Source organism: Electrona antarctica (assembly GCF_951216825.1).
Source record: "Electrona antarctica genome assembly, chromosome: 17".
Classification (NCBI taxonomy): domain Eukaryota; kingdom Metazoa; phylum Chordata; class Actinopteri; order Myctophiformes; family Myctophidae; genus Electrona; species Electrona antarctica.
This window is the reverse complement of record NC_136798.1, coordinates 26088024-26101988: the sequence shown is the minus strand read 5'-3', so window position 1 is coordinate 26101988 and position 13965 is coordinate 26088024. Positions and strand designations below refer to the sequence as shown.

Sequence of the window (13965 nt, the reverse complement as noted above, 5' to 3'; positions counted from 1 at the left end):
ACACCACTAAGATGGTTACCCATGCATGTACGGTGATGTACCTGTCAAAATACCTTCTACGAAGTCTACAATCACAACACCATAAACCACATGCAAAGGGGGGTTAAATTCATTTTGCTCCTATGCCTCTAAAATGTGGAGCCCTACTAAGAAATGTGAATCCCTAGGCTCCTTCAAAACCGCTCTCAAAGAGCACTTATACCACGGGCGGCTGCAATTCGAAACTGGCACCTGTAAAAAGGTTATATAAGCAATATATTTTTATGTCTTTAAATGTTCTGATGAATTGAAAATAGAGGACCCTGATGTAAACACGTCTTAGTGCCTTTTCTGGTTTTATCCTCTAGCAGTTTTTGTATTGACCTGTACATTCGTTTGAATTGTTCTACAAACTGAATAAAATGTTCAATCAATAAACAACATTCTTAGCGATACCACTCACACTGTTTCTTCAGGATACTTTCTAGTTGCCCCAATAAAAGAGCCCCTGCAACCCCCCCAATATCAAACACATTGTCTTGGTAATGTGTGTAGGCTACTGTACTGATGCATTTAGCACAAATGTTTTGGAAATCAAACTGAAGTTCTGAACACTAAAGATTATGCTAACTAACTAATCGACGAAACTATGCTCTAAAAAAGGAAAACAGTCCTCTCTCTCTCTCTCTCTCTCTCTCGACAGACTGTTGAACCGACTCGCGGACTCACACGTGCGTCCATCGTTTCCATGGTTTCCATGGTATAACGTCATCAACACTCGACACAGTCTTCGCATCCCGCGACGCGCTAAACAAGCGCGCGGATTCTGAACTGAATCACCACAGAAACTACTTTTTTCTTCGATATCTGCAAGTTATACAAATTTCTCTGAATTATGTTAGTGTTCTAAACTTGTTATTTGAGTTCCTTCGGTGATGACACAATCAATAGTTGTTCAGGGTGAGTAAGTATAGTGACTGAACAAGTAAAAACGCAGCAGTCTATCAATTGTATAGCAATCATCGTAGTGGTTAAATTTTCACATCCAAACGTTTCTTTCTTCAGTTGGGCAGGCTGGAAACCAAATTGGGTGCAGGTTTTGGGATCTCGCTTTGAGAGAACATGCACATGTCAATAAAGTAAGTATAAAACTTCAACACCGCACACGTATGTCGTATAATCCAGCATGGTATTAGTCTCGACATGACTGTTTCCCTGCACTGACACCAAGATCTATAAGTAAGTTAAATTAATTTTAGTGCACAAAATATAATTGAAGACAACTCTACATAGCATACTACACTTGGATTACCTCCTATAAACAAGTCTTCACGTAGTCTAGCTATACTGTAGCCGAAATTTGCAACTCTAGAGTTGCAACTTGCAAATTGCAACTATCGACATCGTTTCTGAATTAATGCAATTTCTGTCCAATTAGTCGGGGAATATTATCAGAATAATGTCAAATCTGGGAATACATTTCTTACCAAGAATTTTCTTCACCAATGTGTTTGTAAAGGTGTCTAGCCTACTAACATTCAACCAACCTATGGGAAATCTTGACAGCTGCTGAAAGTTGGGGTACATCAACAAATAAGGCAAAATGTTCTAAATATCATTATGCTAAATTCGGCCATAGCCCCTGCCAACTGTGCCAAGGAGTGTTTTCTTTGTGCGAAACAAATGCTTGGAATGGGTTCTAGTTTGGCCATAGCCACTTTCCTAAATGTGCTGACCTCATCACATGATGACGGCTGTGGTCGTTTTTAGCCCAAGGAGTGTTTTTCGTGCAAAACTAATGCTTGGAATGGATTCAGAATCATGAAAACCCCCTAGTTTGATATATGTCACATGCTACTTAAAGCATAATGAAATTTAGAACATTTTGCCTTATAATGGTTGATGTATCCCAACTTTCAGCAGCTGTCAAAACTTCCCCTAGGGTGGTTGAATAGAAACCAATGTGGTTAGTAAACTAAACACCTTTACAAACACATTGGTGAAGAAAATTCTTCGTAAGATTTTTTTAAATAATGGGATAAATCTAGAGTTTCAATACCCTCCATTCCATTGACTCCCCATTCATCCAGTTTGAGATCTGCTTGTAAACAACGTTAAACTCACCAACATTTCAGCTCTAGGCCAAACTTGAATTATCCTCTTTCAATCTGCCGAGCTTTTGTTTCATAAAAATCCACCGTAGACATGTTATGAGCTACTTCCTGTCAAGAAATTCTCTGCAGGTGATTCTTTTTGTAAGTGTTGGAGTTCGGAAAGCACTCGTCGTAAGTCACTGAACGGCCGTGCGTACCACCTGAATTTGCACATAATACAGGAGGCAGCAGTGCGACCCGTTAATAAAAACGAGTGCTTCCAGACTCCAACACTTAGAAAAAGAATCACCTGCACAGAACATGTCTACGGTGGATTTTTATGAAACAAAAGCTTGGCAGATTGAAAGAGGATAATTCAAGCTTGGCTATAGAGCTGAAATGTTGGTTAGTTTAACGTTGTTTAATACAAGCAGATCGCAAACGCAAATTGGATGAATGGGTAGTCAATGGAGGGTATTGCAACTCTAGATTTATCCTATTATAAAAAAAATATAGAGTTTTGGTCCGCTCTCTTTTTACCCCCTCTACACCAAATTAGTTTGTGGGAAATAATCCATCTACTGAAGCTCACAACGCATCGCAATGCGCCACGTTGTGAGCGTGTAGTTCTGCTATTTTCACAAATGTTCATGTGGATGGTATGTGTAACATCCATCTTGTTTTTTGTTTTGGTTTCCTTTAGAAAGGTGTGTATGACGAAGCCCTGAGCAGCTTTTTTCGGAATGTGGAATCAAGGTAATCACACTCCCTTTTTGATGCAATAAACTTCTATTCCATGTCAACGTAACTCCTTGGATTGAAAACAGGGTCTATTAAACCCGAATTATACTTTGCTGTACACGATTGTGTTGTGCTTCCAAAATAGCACATCTACAAGCTCATAATAACGTGTCACAGCGTTACTCTTAGTATTTCAGCTATTCTCTGCTCTGCTGTGTCCAGTGATGTAAATAGGTTTTCAATGTAATGAGTCCTGGGATGCAGGGATGGTCTTTTAGATGAGTCCCAGGGACATTTTATGAGTCCCACTTCAACGACGTTAGGAGTGATATTTTGCCATTTTTACAAATTGCAGCATTTAACTACCATTTCACTTTATATGGTTATAATGTGGTTATATTCATGTAGAAAACAGAAGAAGAAATGATTATTATAACTAAAGCTAGCGAAAAAAACTAGAATAAAAAAAAAAAGTAAAAAGTAGTGCATCCTGTGAATGCAGAGGTCGTTGTTTTATTGCGTCCCTTAACTATAAACTGCGTTTTGGGATGCAAAATGCACCCTATTTTAAGCTCTGTGTGTCCATATTGTTCCAGGAGAAGTGATGGAGGAGCCTGTGATGTCATTGGTGGGAGGATCCGCTGTCTGAAGGCCAGGGTAAAGTCTCCTCGTACCTTTTTGGCTTGCCCGATAAATGCTGTTTTGAATGAGACACTGTCTGAGTGTGAGACCCAGTGCCCCAAAGATGACAGTTGTGTTTTTGTCCACTCAGGCGGTGCTGGTGGACATGGAGGAGGGTGTGGTCAACCACATCCTGCAGGGACCACTGCGAGAGGTGTTTGACAGCACGCAGCTCCTCACTGACGTGTCAGGGTCAGGAAACAACTGGTAAGTTGGGAACCAAATGGACCCGCAATTCGTACACTCTGAGTTACAGACCTGCAACGGTACCTTTGGAACCTCCTATAGGAACCGTTAAAGGGCACCGTTAAGGAATCGGACCATTGAGAGGGAATTGTTAATCCATTCAGGACGGGAACCCCTTTTAGTCTTTTACCCCTTCTGGACGGGACCCCCTTTTGGGGTTCTTGTTGCTATGTACAGTATATACTAGCAAAATAACATTTTTGAAATTTTAGAATAAATATTTGAAAAATGCCCAAAAACTTAAGTCAGTATTTAGATGGCATTTTTAGAATTGGCCTTAGTCCTAAATGTTAAGGAACCGGAATCGTAATGGATCCCAACCATACAGGTCACCCCAGAATATTATATATATTATTATCACGGCCTGCCCGACTGACTAAATCAACAGTAGATTTGACCAATATCTTATGATAATTAGTCAACAAAAAGAAAAGTAAAACTTTTCAGATGACTAAAATGCAAAAGACTGGCTAAACTAAATTCAAAATTAACACTGATAATAAGAGGAACCACCTCAAGGTCACTAAATGATGTTTTAGATTGTTGTTTAGGACAAGAATAAGAATCCTGATTTGTTTTGGATGTCTGAATGTTGTATAAATGTATTGGCCGTTCAGTACGGAGGTTTTTGTATTAGGACAATTATTAGAGAAAGCATTGCGTTGGAGAACGATGTACCCGTAACTAGTGGTGGGTTCAATTTATCAATATGGCGATATATACTCCAGACGATATGTTCAGTTCAGTTAAAGGTTAAAGTGGTTTACACAATGGGGCATATATCAGCACTCACTCAGCAGGTGCAATAATCAGGTTTCCTGCTCTTTTTTGTCCAATTTACGTTGTATTGAATTTTAATCAAACATACATGTAAACGAAAAGACTGACAATACAAACAACAAAATAAGACAACATACGTACAATACACTCAAGGGGAGATATCTGCCTCTCTTCTCTATTGATGATTATAATACATAAGCACCTCAAACAGGTACATCTGCTTCTACAGGTTAACTGAATTTAAACAAAGTCAGGTCTTATGGTAGAGACATGAGTAATCCAAGTGTCCTGCTCTTCATCTGTCCACAGGGCAGTAGGTCACATGACATATGGTTCAGCCTACAGGGAGCAGATAGTGGAGAAGCTACGGAGAGCGGCAGAACATTGTGACTGTCTTCAGTGTTTCTTCCTCATTCACTCTATGGGAGGAGGTGAGGAAACGGACGGTGCATTACAAATGCTCCCATTTTAAACTTGAACAGTTCACTAAAATATGTGTGTGTACTGTATGTATGTGCAAGTGTCATGTATACAGCATTATGCTTGTTTACATGGCACTAGCAGAATTCCTCAAACAAGAAGTGATACAGCCCCCCCCCCCCCTCAAATGACGTCACATTGTAGGCTCTACAGAGCCGAACCGACTTTTATTCGGCTCTAAAATAGGAGTATGAATCGGCCCTTAGAAGGCAGTAGCCCTCCTTGTGTTTCTAATTTGACGTTTCTCCTGGGTTGGTGACTGCCATGCAGGGACGGGCTCGGGCCTGGGGACCAGACTGCTGACGCTGTTGGAGGAAGAGTTCCCAGAGGTGTGTCGAATCGTCACCTCCGTCTACCCCTCTGCCGAGGACGACGTCATCACCTCCCCTTACAACAGCGTCCTGGCCATGAGAGAGCTCACGGAGCACGCAGACTGCGTGCTACCTGTGGAAAACCAGGTTTGTGTATTTGTCAATGATTTGATTTGCCTCTCTTTCTTTGTATCTTTATGGAATCTTCATCTAGATTCCTGTTAGTTTGTTTTTTATATTTGTATTCCTATCAATTTGTCTGGATTTCTAAACAAATTGACAAACACTAATTCATTTCAAAGGATTCCTTTTCTTTCTGTTCTTTCTCACACACTGACAAAAGCTGGATAGCCGAAACGTTTGTCTCATTATGATGTAGAAAATCTAAAAAGATAAAACTCATTGCACTCTTGTGTGTGACACAGGCCATTGACTTCAAAAAAAGAAAAGAAAAACACCAAGAAACACAAGAACATACTAAAAACAATCACACCCGTATGAAGTGAGGGGCGCTCTTGTCATCGTACAAATTTACGTCCCCTCAAAACAGAGATATTGCACACATTCCCTCGATAAAGTGCAACTAGTCACTTATGGTTGCATCCATTTAGCAATTTCTGATTAAGCATTTTAATTGACAGAGGAAAAAATGAGTGCTTAAATCTATTCTACTCACATCGTACTCTCGGTTCAATACATGCAAGGGGTTGGATAAGTTATTCCGAGCTTGCTCAAAAATGGCCTGGGGAGCCTAGCAAATATATGATGTTTTTCTTTTTTTCTCCCCATCATTTAATTCTCTGGATTAGCCATATTACATTTTATTCTAATAATTGTGTGTCAATGCTGTTACCTCATTAATGTTGATAATTAACGATCGCTCCTAACGCCATCAAATGTCCACGATTCCTCACATGATCCAGTCCCTGGCTGACATTGTGAACAAGATCAAGCACATGTCTCCGAGTGGGATCAAGAGAGACAGCACAGTCATCTCTGGTCAGGGTGGAGTCAGTGGGGCAGAGAAGCCCTTTGATGCCATGAATAACATTGTGGCCAACCTGCTGCTCAACATGACCAGGTATGTATGGTACTAGCACAGGAATTACAGTATTTGTTGTGGGATGTGCTGACCTTGGTTATACTGTCATCATGGCCCCTTGATTATTTTCCAATCAGCAGAGCTTGTAAACCAGCTATTTTCGCTGCGCCACATGTCTCATGTCATATGATGAAGTAGGGAATGGAGCTTACTATAAGACAAGTGGTTAAAGCCACAATGATACTGTCTCCTTGCACTTTGGTTTATGTTTTGCAATTTTCTAAACACCAGTCTTGACCCATAAAGACCTACGGCCAATTCTAAAAATGTAAAAACAGTTTTCTGAAAAAGCTATGTTTCTACTGTATGTCAGTGGTTCTCAAACATTTGCATGTCAAATTTGGTTCCAGGGACCCCCAGAAGCAAAGATTTGAGTTAAAATGTTCCCTTTAATATATATATAAACTCTGCACAAAAAGATGCTGAAGATATGGGATCGCCGCTGGCTCCAGAATATCTGATATCCGATATCTCACTGCATTGAGATTGCCTTCAATCATGACAAGTTCTGTCTTGCCTGTGAGAGATACTACCCCATACCATACCACGGTGTTGTGGCTGTCTATGGATCTTCCAAACACTACTGAGTTCCCTAACACTGAGTATAAAATGTATAAAGTGTAAAAATGGCCAATAATAATATGTGTTGTTTACTGTGGGAGAGTGTAATCATCCAATCCCCTAAGCAACTCAAAGCGTTTCGCTATGTTGCTCATTCCAGGAATGCCCAATCCTTACAAGATATACCTTGTTGTAAAGGTAAAAACGATATCGAATACAATACCAATTGGTCACACTTGGTTACTACACCGAAAGTAGCTGATGTACAAGCTCACACGTTGTGATCTGCTATTTTCAGCATACAATCGAGTGTAAAATGACTTATACTGGATCTCTTGTCCACTAGTCCCTAACATTTCAGTCTAGTTTTTATTTGTTGACGAAATTGTCAATATACTTAGTCTTAGTTTTAGTCATCATAGCTTAATTTTAATTTATTTTCCATTTAGTTTTCATCAGTGAAAAAAGGTAGTCGACGAACATTTACGAGTCATAGTATTAGTCAACGAAATCAACACTGTTCTGCATCGTCTCCTTCTTTAGTTGTTGCTGATGGATGTGATTGACGCACATGCTCCTTCCTCTGCAGCTCTGCTCGTTTCGAGGGCTCTCTCAACATGGACCTCAATGAGATCGCCATGAACCTGGTTCCCTTTCCTCGTCTGCACTATCTGGTACCAAGCCTCACTCCTCTGTACACCCTGTCTGATGTCAACATCCCCACCAGAAGGTATGCTATGAAGTGCTATGACTACATACAATGCACTTATTGTGCTGTCTACATGACTTATAGCATGTCATGTAGACATGTCATGTAGACAGCACAATAAGTGCATTGTATGTAGTCATAGCACTTCATAGTATATATGTACAGCATAGTATAGCACATATGTGTAGTTTATATGTATAGTGTCATTATATAGATATGTTCTAGTTATAGTTTATAATGTATAGTGTCATTATATAGATATGTTCTAGTCACGGTCTTAGCTTACGCATGTTTCGCGATAAATGCATTTTGTTACATATGTGATGTATTCCCATGCTTTTTGTTCTTGCCTATTGTAAGTCGCTCTGGATTAAGAGCGTCTGCTAAATGCCTAAATTGTAAATTGTAAATTGTATGCTGCCCCCTGTTGGCGTTTCTACATCACTGTTCTAACCTCCTAGTTTTATGATTATGGTTGCAATTCCCTAATAGTTAATCTAACGAATCGATGTAATCGATTATAACAGTGGTTTTTAACCCTTTTCATATCGAGGTCCGTTATTTTTCCTGCATTTGAGCCACGGACCACCATTTGATGAGATTTAGCCTCTCAGACCCAAGACTTAAGATCATTTTATAATCGTTGGAATTGTCCACAATTCCATGCTTTATTGATGTGGTATCATAGAGATGACATGCAAACGTTCATAAAAATTACAATTCTTCTACATTCTCTAATTGTGTAGACTTCTTATAAATGAAGTAATGCAGATATTTAACAATTATTTAACTCTTGTGAGGGTCCATTTGGTTTCATTTTACACTCAAGAGTTAAAGATCTATAAGGGTTCATTGGTGGTCCCTGGACCACTGGTTGAGAACCACTAGATTCTAACAATTTATAAAAAAAAAAAAAATGAAAATAACAGATCTACAAAAAAAACTCCCACTTCGTCCTCATAGACTGGATCAGATGTTCAGTGATGCCTTCAGTAAAGACCACCAGCTGATCCGCGCCGACCCAAAGCACAGCCTCTATCTGGCCTGTGCCCTCATGGTCAGGGGCAACGTTCAGGTGTCCGACCTCCGCAGGAATATTGAGAGGTCAGACAACACCCCCTTAACACACACACACACACACACACACGCACACACACACAGGTTTGGGTTCAAGGCTGCAGCATACCTCAGCACACCCACACAACCCCACTAATAGGCCCAAAGATGACCTTCCTAGCCGTGCTGCTCAAATACTGGCCTCATTCAGCACCGGGTGTGTTTTTTTCTTTTCTTCAACAGCCATGATTCATGACTAGCCCATTCAGCTCCCTCCTCTCCACTAAGCTCTCTCTCTCCCCCTCTCCATTTCTCTCTCTAGACCTTGTTTTCATGTGGCATGTCAAGAGAATCAGAAACATGAGGTGGTATTAGGGGACATATTTGCACATGACCAGTGATTTAGTGTTGAAAGGGGATTGAGGGTCACACAGTAAAAGCTTCAGTGTTCATTTACACTATCCATTTGTACGAATGTAACCCAAGGTGTCCCTCTGAGAGTTCTCAGAGTTAAATTAAAGGCCAACTCCACTTCTCAACATAAATCCCATTGTTCTGATAATTGTTGTCTTCTTTCCGTTTCCATTAAGACCTGAGGCCGATCAAAAAAAGTCTTCTAAATCCTAACAGTTTCCTGAAACAACCTATGTTTCTGTGTCAGTAATTCTCAAACTTTTTCATGTCAAGGAGCCCCACAATTGTGTGTATTTGCCTGCCAATCCCCATCCCAGAAGCAAAGATATGAGTTAAAACGAAAGAATACATTCAAAGATTTGCGCCACATTTTCACAAATTTAAAAAAATAGCAGATCTACAAGCTCGTAGCGCGACACTCAGTGTCGTGCTATGAGCTTGTATACGTGCTATGTTTCAACAGCTAAAGTATAAAATGATGTTTAAAGTGGTTAAAGGCTAAAAGGACATAGAATCCTTCCAAGTCGTAATGGGTTAACACTGTGGATTCTAGTGTTGTGGGTTACTGTATCTCCCTGCTCTGAACCCCTTCCCAGACTGAGGCCCTCGCTGCCCTTCGTCTCATGGAACCAGGAAGGCTGGAAGACAGGCCTGTGTTCGGTGCCTCCCGTGGGCCACTCCCACTCCCTGCTGGCCCTGGCTAACAACACCTGTGTGACGGACACGTTCATGGACCTGAGAGACCGCTTCACCAAGCTCTACCGGAAGAAGGTTCCCCTTTATTATGTTTAGGCCATGTAATAATGAATAATAAAAATGAATAGCTGCATTCTGCTTCCGAACTGGGTCACACGTTGGACTCACAGCAGTGGAATTGGTACAGTAATGCAGGGTTTCCCAAACCTTTCCAAGTACCCCCAAATAGCCTCGTGTTGCAGCCTCCTATTGCAAAACGGGTCTAAGACGATAAAGAAAATAGTTAAAATGGATGACCTACAAGGTCACGCTGTGACATGCTTATACTGTAGATCAGATATTTTTGCTATGAATACAGGGGTGCCTCGAGATTTTGACTTGCCCATGAGCCTTGGGCACAAAAACTTGCGATGGAGTATAAGCTAACTAGCTTCATTACCAAAAACCACCACTTAAGTATGTTAAATAATTATATTTAAAACGTCTGACATTAGCCTGCAGAAAGGCTTCATTTATACTTATTTTTGGTGCGCAATGAAGTATATATCAGGCTTAATGTTTAATTCCTCCAGGCAGTTGTCTTCCACTGTATTTTATTCACAAGGATAATAATAAGTGAATGTGTAGTAGCTACGTTGGTATGAGAGGAATCACAACCAACACTTCTGTTTCACTTGCACAGCAAAAACGCTGCAGTAACTCTTTCAATATTTTATTTAGGTTACCGCAGGTCTGCTTCTAACATGAGTTCTGGAGGTCACTGCCAAATGTTGGGCCACATTTTGCATTCAAACTGAAGCTATGACAAAGTCTGACAAATCAAATGTGACAAGAGTCTTCGATCAATTGACCACATGAGCGTGCATTTACTTGAGAAATGACGACCAGGAACAGATTCTGTGGTCTGGTGTCTCTTTTCCTTTTTTTCCCTCCACTTCAGTTTTTTCTGTGCAACTGAAATTATGTTCTGTGTTGACAGCAAAATAATGCACACATTCTTACATTCTTACATTCTTAACCTCTTTTTTGTTGTGTGTGTGTGTCTGTGTGTACAAAACTTTAAATTATTTGATTGGCTGAGCACGGAATGTGATGTATGACGATAAGAGCGCCCCTCACTTCACACAAGTGTGATTTCTTCCCTATTAGATAATTGACACTGGGTGAAAAAAATGCATTACAAAATAGTGGGATCAAAATTTAGAATAAAAAAAAAATATTCCTGTGGTTGCATGCTTGACACAGAACATTGTCGTCAAACAATTTAGTCTATTTACATTCCAAATCTTTAAACATATGGATCGGGTATTTTCATAATTTATTTGGGATTGTTTTTGGAACATATTCACCTAATATCAGAAAAATTACACCTGTGTGATCTTATCATCATGCATCATCTCATTCCAGCCAATCACAATTTTGTCTTCAATGTTTGTGTTTACACAAACACTCAAAACTGGTCATTCATTGTCAATGGCATTCAATGTTTGTGCTAGGACAAACACTCAAAACTGACCATTCATTGTCAATGGCATTCAATGTTTGTGTATGGACAAACGCTCAAAAGTCAAAACCGGCCATTCATTATCAATGGCATTCAATGTTTGTGTTAGGACAAACACTCAAAACCGGCCATTCATTATCAATGGCATTCAATGTTTGTGTTAGGACAAACACTCAAAACTCGCCATTCATTATCAATGGCATTCAATGTTTGTGTTAGGACAAACACTCAAAACTCGCCATTCATTATCAATGGCATTCAATGTTTGTGTTAGGACAATGTTTGTGTTTACAACGCCCCTCAAAAAAATATAATTAATCCACATTTAACCCACATTTGGGCAAGTGGCCATAGCCAAATAATTGCTCAACGCTAATAGCCGGTCAGCAGGTGCATTCGTGAATCTATGTAGGTATATAGACAATATTTTAGGCCAATAAAAAAATAGATATATACCAAATTTCCCACTCCACACCCCAGCTGCCGGACTAATTCTGCTCTCACATTAGCCGTGTCTGTGTTGTGTCCGTGTTGTTAAGAGGGGGCGATCAATTCTGTATTGTATAAAAAAAACGTAGTTCTACAGTAACAAGGAGGTGGTTTCAGAGTTTACGTCTCTGAAACAGGAGTTACAAGGTCCTTTAAAATAATTGTGGAAAAAAATGACAGCAATTTGTTGATGTAAAAAAATAAGAAATTTACTTTTACTCTTGAATACTTAAGTATATTTAAAAGCAAGTACTTTTTTACACTTACTTGAGTAACATTTTGACTGAGCTACTTTTACTTGTAGTGGAGTAAATCTGAACAGGTCGTATTTGTACTCCAAGTACTGGGGTTGAATACTCCAAGTACTGGGGTTGAATACTCCAAGTACTGGGGTTGAATACTCCAAGTACTGGGGTTGAATACTCGAATACTGGTCTTTGTGAAACTAAGAACAGTGTCTCCGTGTTCTAGACCAGTGGTTCTCAATCTGGTGGGCCGTCATTGCAAGTGAGCGCCCAAATAATTGGCAAAACATTTTCATTATAATATCTAAAAATCAGACTGAAGCGAGTGGTGCAACAGCACCCCCTATTGGTACTCTAAACATTGGGACATACCGGTAGGTTAGGACATATGGACATTGCTGTTCCTTGGAGTGGTTGCACCACTCAAAAAAACAAGCTTTGGTATATTTTCTTTAAAACCTTGGGAAAAAAATTGTTCTCTTTGTAAATATGAACTTAAAGTATACACGGTTAGTTCTATTGATCCAAGCAGGGAACACAGTCGTTTGATTGATCGTTACAATAATGCGGCCCACCCATCTGTTAAGTGGTCACTGTCAGGTGTTCTTGGATTCATAGAACATAGACACACAGTTTGATCAGACATTGCCTTCTTTGTTTCCAGGCTCATTTACATCACTACCTTCACGTGGAGGGCATGGAGCAGAGCTTCTTCTCCGAGGCTGCCGACTCCCTCAGCTCACTGATCGAGGAGTACAGTCAACTGGACGCCACCAAGAGGAGACTCGTACCCGACGCACCTCGACTCACCGTCGCCATTTGAAGGTCCACACACTGTCTTTGTCTGGGTGCATCTCCCTGTGTTTATATTTGACCATATTCACACACCATAGACCGTGAAAAGGAAATGGACTGAGGGAGCCGCGACGTCACGTCACCCATTGGTTTCTACAGACCTGTTTTGAGGCCACTAGTTCCAGAGAAAAATGGCAGCGTCGTAGGACAGTGTCACGCACCATAGTTACCGATCGTGTGTGTGTGTGTGTGTGTGTGTGTGTGTGTGTGTGTGTGTGTGTGTGTGTGTGTGTGTGTGTGTGTGTGTGTGTGTGTGTGTGTGTGTGTGTGTGTGTGTGTGTGTGTGTGTGTGTGTGTGTGTGTGTGTGTGTGTGTGTGTGTGTGTGTGTGTGTGTGTGTTACAATGGACTTCATTTTGCAAATAATACTTGGCACAACCAAAAGTGTTTTGTATGTATTACTTTTATAAATTCTATTTGTACTTTAAGTCAAAGTTATATATCCAGCTCATGAGGTGATTTCAGAAAGTTTTATATTGATGAAAAAATAAATACACACTACATGAACTTATGGCAATGGAATGAATGGATGAGCAGAACATATTGAAACATTTGAGTTACAGTAAATCAAAAGATTAGATTATCCACTAGCGTGATCTCAGCATTTTGCCACTGCACTGCGGGGGTTTCCCGTACATCCACAGTCTTTTATTGAGGTATGGTTAATTCTTGAACATCTACTATTAAAGCTGTTAGCTTGTCCACAACCCATGCTGCTAGAGTTGCACTTCACCCATTTTCATATAATCGTTGCAGTTGAGAGGATACCGCTTTTTATTTATTTTATTTTTTCATAAATCAACGCTATTAAACACCCTTTACGTATGTGTGTTGTTTCGAAAATATTGAACCAATGAAAAGTGTCAAAAGCTGCTAAAGAACCTCCACAGCCTCAAGCTGTCTGTGAAAGCCCTCTCTCCCCTGCCTGCCACAGAGCTACTGCAGTCAGACTCTAACTCCTACCCTCTCCGCTGCCTGCCACAGAGCTGCTGCAGTCAGACTCTAACTCCTACCCTCTCCCCTG

The 13965-nt window shown here is 40.3% G+C and overlaps 1 protein-coding gene across 1 annotated transcript; it reads left to right on the top strand.

Moving 5' to 3' along the window:
• Positions 1-741: 741 nt before the first annotated feature.
• Positions 742-13448, top strand: tube1 (tubulin, epsilon 1). Its single transcript, XM_079526531.1, has 12 exons — positions 742-939; positions 1045-1118; positions 2776-2828; positions 3410-3470; positions 3586-3701; positions 4830-4951; positions 5271-5458; positions 6235-6392; positions 7564-7704; positions 8647-8787; positions 9750-9924; positions 12752-13448. Exons 1-12 carry the CDS (start codon positions 915-917, stop codon positions 12908-12910), a joined length of 1413 nt encoding a protein of 470 aa, XP_079382657.1. The 5' UTR covers positions 742-914; the 3' UTR covers positions 12911-13448.
• The last annotated feature ends 517 nt before the right edge of the window (positions 13449-13965 follow it).

What these genes read in the sequence shown, in the direction of transcription:
- tube1 (XM_079526531.1), top strand. Translation starts at nt 915, where the DNA reads ATGACACAATCAATAGTTGTTCAGG. An exon ending in TGCTACCTGTGGAAAACCAG is followed by an intron (nt 5,459 to 6,234) that starts GTTTGTGTATTT and finishes CACATGATCCAG; the next exon opens with TCCCTGGCTGACATTGTGAA. An exon ending in CTCCGCAGGAATATTGAGAG is followed by an intron (nt 8,788 to 9,749) that starts GTCAGACAACAC and finishes ACCCCTTCCCAG; the next exon opens with ACTGAGGCCCTCGCTGCCCT.